The sequence below is a fragment of the Myotis brandtii genome, unplaced genomic scaffold (genome assembly GCF_000412655.1).
Source record: "Myotis brandtii unplaced genomic scaffold, ASM41265v1 scaffold58, whole genome shotgun sequence".
NCBI lineage: Eukaryota > Metazoa > Chordata > Mammalia > Chiroptera > Vespertilionidae > Myotis > Myotis brandtii.
Window position 1 is genome coordinate 1,803,158 of NW_005370176.1, and position 5,592 is coordinate 1,808,749.

The 5,592-nt window shown below is 41.1% G+C and overlaps 1 protein-coding gene across 3 annotated transcripts in view; it reads left to right on the forward strand.

Annotated features, from left to right (window-relative positions):
• Positions 1–2,982: 2,982 nt before the first annotated feature.
• The window catches only part of FNBP1L (formin binding protein 1-like), a 64,699-nt gene continuing 62,089 nt past the window's right edge, over positions 2,983–5,592 (forward strand). For all 3 annotated transcript variants that reach the window (XM_005878985.2, XM_005878986.2, XM_014550040.1), the window contains exon 1: positions 2,983–3,072. In XM_005878985.2, coding sequence (XP_005879047.1) covers positions 2,998–3,072 — 75 coding nt within the window. In that variant the 5' untranslated portion in view covers positions 2,983–2,997. The remainder of the gene's footprint in view (positions 3,073–5,592) is intronic.

Here is a 5,592-nt window from a genome sequence, read left to right on the forward strand (position 1 = left end):
TGCTGACTGACTGGCTCACTCAACTCGTGCATGAATCGCGCGCGCCTCCCCCGCGCTGCGTATCCCGGGGCCCGCCTGCGCCGCATCTTCCATTGCCCGACCAACCGACACCCCCCACTTCTTCTAACACCACTTCTTCAAAATAGACTCGCTTATGGTTGGGGGTCACCACAACATGAGGAACTGTATTAAAGGGTCGCAGCATTATCTTCAAAATAGACTCGCCCAGGCTGAAAATCGACTTCTGTGCATGGGCCACGAAGTTTCAGTCGCACTGTACGTGGGTTCCTGCACGTGGTATTTTGTGGAAGAGCCACACTCAAGAGGCCAAAGAGCCGAATGTGGCTCTCGAGCTGCGGTTTGCCGACCACTGACTTAGGTGATGCTGTCCTTTTTGATCTTGGCTGATTTTAACAAAGCATTGAAAAATATTTTCTTATTTCTCTTTCTGCTTTTAATTTGTAGTTTCTTTTTCCTGGAATGCGCTTCTTTCTTATATGTAGGTGTCTATATTCTACCTATCTTTTAGGACCCAGTTTAAAATTTATCTGCTTACCCATAGCTATCATACTCAGTGGTGAAAGAGTGAAAGCTTTTCCTCTAAGAGCTACATAAGGATGCCTGCTCTTGCCACTTCTATTCAGCATAGAATTCAGCAAATTTTCTTTATCCAAATTCTCTCTATCTAGCCAGAGCAATTATGCAAGAAAAGAAATGAAATATACCCAAATCTGAAAGTGTCTACTGAGCACAAAAGATTCAGGAGGCTTTGGCTAGAAATAAATGATAAAGATTTATTTAACGGTCTTTGGATTTGCAAATTGGGAAGGCAACTAGGCAGTATCCTGAGTGTTCCAAAGACAAAAGGAAAGCTGAAAGTTTTTGATAGTAAAAGTCACATTCTTGAGAAGAAATCAGCACTGCATTCTTAGCCCTTGGATTAGTTCAAAATGATAGTCATATGTCAGGTGATCTGGATGATGGATGTCAGGTGGTCTGGCTACATGAACATTCTTTTTAAGTTGTTCAAAGGGTTATCAGAGGTTTATCTGTAGGAATTATGTATCTGTGTATCTACAGACACAACTGAAGAGTTAAAAAGTTTAACTTCTTAGGCTAGTTAAAGCAAGAATGGAATTGTTTTGTCATGTCTCAGACTACTTAATTTTAATAATTTAGCAGCTTGACTGTAATGACTCAGTTTTATTTCTTCAGTCTTTCCTCGAGTACAAGTAAAATTGTCTCTGTTTGCAGATCATGCAATCTTATAGGTAAGAAACACAAAACTTTTAGAACTAATAAATTTAGTAAAACTTAGGGTACAAAATCAACATGCAAAAATCAATTGGGTTTTTATACACTAACAATGAACAATCTGAAAGGAAATTAAGAAAACAGTACCATTTATAATAGCATCAAAATTAATAAAATACTTGAATAAATGACCAAGAAGGTGAAAGACTTATCTGTCATAAACTGCAAAACACTTGGGAAAAAAAGGGCACAAATAAATGGAAAAGACATCCATGTTCATAGATTGAAAAAGACTTAATATTGTTAAGATCTTCATACTACCCAAAGTTATCTACAGATTCAATGTAATTTAAAATCCCAATGAAATTTTTTGCAGAATAGAAAAAATCAGTTCTAAAATTCATATGGTTCCCCAAGGGACACTGAATAGCAAAAATAATCTTGAAAAAAGAACATAGTTGGAGAACTCACTCTTTCTGATGTCAAACTTATAACAAAGTTACAGTATGGTGCACAACAGAAAACCCAGAATAAACCCTCACATATGTGATCAAATGATTTTGAACAAAGTAGCAATAAATCAAAGATCTAAATGTAATAGCTAAAGTTATAAAACTCATAGAAGAAAATATAAGGGAAAAGTTTCATGGCATTAGACTTGGCAGTGATTTCTTATATTTGACACCAACAGCATAGCCTACAAAAGAAAATAAACTTGAAATAAATAAATTTAAAACTTTTATGCATTAAAGGACTCTATAATATATTGAAAATGCAACCAACAGAATGGGAGAAAATATTTGCAAGTCATATATCTGAATAGGGAGTAGCATCCAGAATATATAAATAATTCCCACAACTCAACAAACCAAAAAAAAAAACAACCTATTAAGAAGTGGGCAAGGGACTTACATAGACATTTCTTCAAAGAAGATATACAAGTGGTTAATAAGTACATGAAAAGATGTCCAAGATCGCTACTCATTACTGAAATGCAAATCAAAATGACAGTGAGACCATTGGGGTGGCTGTAAGAAAAACAAAGTAACAAGTGTTGACAAGGATGTGGAGAAATTGGAACCCTTGTTCATAGTTGGTGGGTATATAAAATGGTACAGTCACTGCAAAAAACAGTATGGCAGTTCCTCAAAAATTAACCATAGAATTATTGTGTAAGATCTGGCAACTCAACTTCTGATATATAAACAAAAGAATTCAAAGCAGGGTTTTGAAGAGATATGTGTACATCTGTGTCCCTAGCATTATTCACAACTAGAGGCCCAATGCACAAAAATTTGTGCACTCTGGGGGGTCCCTCAGCCCAGCCTGCGCCCTCTTGCAGTCTGGGACCCCTCTGGGGATGTCTAACTGACGGCTTAGGCCCACTCCCTGGGGGGATTTGGCCTAAGCTGGCAGTCAGACATCCCTCTGGCAGCCCGGGAACCCTCAGGGGATGTTTGACTAACGGCTTAGGCCCGCAGGCCTAAGCTGTTAGGTGGACATCCTTAGCACTGCTGAGTGGCGCTCCCCTTGTGGAAGCACACTGACCACCAGGGGGAAGCTCCTGGTTGAGCATCTGCTCCCTGGTGGTCAGTGCGCGTCATAGTGACCAGTTGTTCCCAGTCATTTGGCCATTAAGGTCAATTTGCATATTACCCTTTTATTATATAGGATAGCCAGGAGGTAAAAGCAACTCATGCCCATTGACAGATGAATGGATAAGCACACTGGTATGCTTGTACAATGAAATACTATTCCGCCTTAAAAAGGAAGAAAATTCTGACAAATGCTACAATATGGAAGGACCTTGAGGACATGGTAAGTTAACCCAGTCACAAAAAGAAAGAAAATACTGTATGATTCCACTTATATATGAGGCACTCAGAGTAGTCATGTGCCACATAATGATGAAGCACATTTTAAACGATTTTCCCATAAGATTATAATGGAGCTGAATTTAAAAAACTTTTTTTCAGAAAGAGGAAGGGGGACGGAAAGAGAGAAAGATAGAAATATCAATGATGAGTGAGAGTAATTGATCCTCCTGCCTCCTGCATGCCCCCTACTGGGGAATGAGCCCAAAACCCAGGCCTGTACCCTGACTGGGAATCGAACCATGACCTCCTGGTTCATAGGTTGATGTTTAACCATTGATCCACACCAGCTGGCTGAGTTTTCTTTAAGAAATAGGAGGGTATGTGGTTCAGGAGGAATTTCTTTTTTTTTCTCTGACCGTAGCAATATTTGTGGGGTTTGGGAATACATAAGATTATAATGGAGCTGAATTTAAAAAACTTTTTTTCAGAAAGAGGAAGGGGGAGGGAAAGAGAGAAAGATAGAAATATCAATGATGAATGAGAGTAATTGATCCGCCTGCCTCCTGCATGCCCCCTACTGGGGAATGAGCCCAAAACCCAGGCCTGTACCCTGACTGGGAATCGAACCATGACCTCCTGGTTCATAGGTTGATGTTTAACCATTGATCCACACCAGCTGGCTGAGTTTTCTTTAAGAAATAGGAGGGTATGTGGTTCAGGAGGAATTTCTTTTTTTTTCTCTGACCGTAGCAATATTTGTGGGGTTTGGGAATAGATTTCCTCTCACTCAGAGCACCTCAATTTTGAGTGCACAGATTACATTCCAATTACCACTGACCTGTTTCAGCACAGAGGAGCCCTGTCCCACCAGCACTACATATGCAGATGGTGCCACAGCCCTTCCAGATCTAGCGTGATGGTCTTCAGAGTACACTGCCATAAACTTTGGTAAGGACCTAGGATCCTGTACAAGGGCACAGGTCCCCAGGAGCCACCTTAACAAGTATTAGAGGCCACTGCCACTTCAGTAGAAGCTTTCCCTGACAGTGTGGAGCCTGCCTGCCTCTGTGTTATAATGATATGAAGCATAGATAAGTTTTATTTTTTCCCATCAATTTAATGCTAGATAGAGATCTTTCTGCCAGATAGGATCAATGGAACCAAAAACAACTTTCCAAAGTAAAAATAATTGAGTCCCCAGTTCTATGTATCTTCTTCATATTAAACACCCCATCTCTTTTTAAAATGAATACCACATAAATTTCTTAATCTGACCACTGCTCCAAAATGCAATAGCCAAAACCACACTGCCATGACAATCCCCTATATTCCTTTATGTCTCCATCTTGATTTCTCATTCCTACTGATCTTCAGGTCAACTTCCCTCCCTCCTTTGACAGTCACTATTACAGTGTGATCTAAACCTTGCCCAGCCAGTTTCTCCTCGATATTTCCATTCACTCCAGCCCACATCCCTATTCATGGAGCAGTGTTGACAGCTTCAGTGTTCTGTTTATGAGCCTGTTGGAAGGAAGGAGGGACAGGGCTTGTGGAACAGTGCTTATAAAGTAACTAGAGGCCCAGTGCAGGAATTCATGCACCAGTGAGGTCCCTCGGCCTGGCCTGGCCTGCGGGATTGGGCTGAAACCAGCTCTCTGACATCCCCTGAGGGGTCCCGGATTGTGAGAGTGTGCAGGCCAGGTCGAGGGACCCCACCAGTGCACCGGGGTCAGGGAGGGACATGGAAGGTTGGCTAGTGGGGAGGGACCATGGAAGGGCTCCAGGGTGTTCCGGCCCATCTCACTCAGTCCCGATCGGTCAGACCTCAGCAGCAAGCTCACCTACCGGTTCGAGTGTCTTCCCCCTGGTGGTCAGTGCACATCATAGCGACTGGTCAACTGGTCGGTTGTCTGCCCCCTTGTGGTCAGTGCACGTTATCGTGAGCTGTTGAGCGGCCTTAGCATATCATCAGCATATTGTGCTTTGATTGGTTGAATGGCTGACCGTACACTTAGCATATTAGGCTTTTATTATGTAGGATGTCCTAGGCCTTCACATTTGCTCATCACTCATATACTTACCCAGAGTAACTCCCAATTCTGCAGGCTCCATTCATGGTAAGTACCCTATACAGGTGTACCATTTTTTATCTTTCACACTGTATTTTTATTGTACATTTTCTACTTTAAGATATGTTTCAATACATAATGCTTACCATTGTGTTATAATTGCTGGAAGTATTCATACAGTTACTGCTGTACAGGTTTGTAGCCTGTGAGCAATAGGCTATACCACAGAGCCTAGGTGTTTAGTAGGCTACATCATTTAAGTTTGTGTAAGTGCACTCTATGATGTTTGTACAGTGATGAAGTCACCTAATGACACATTTCTCAGAATGTACCTCTATCTTCAAACAATACATGATTGTAGTAAAAATTACAGACAGAAAGTAGAATGGTGTTTGCCAGGGCCTGAAGGGAGGAGAGCACGAGGAGTTATTATTTTATTTATTTATTTATTT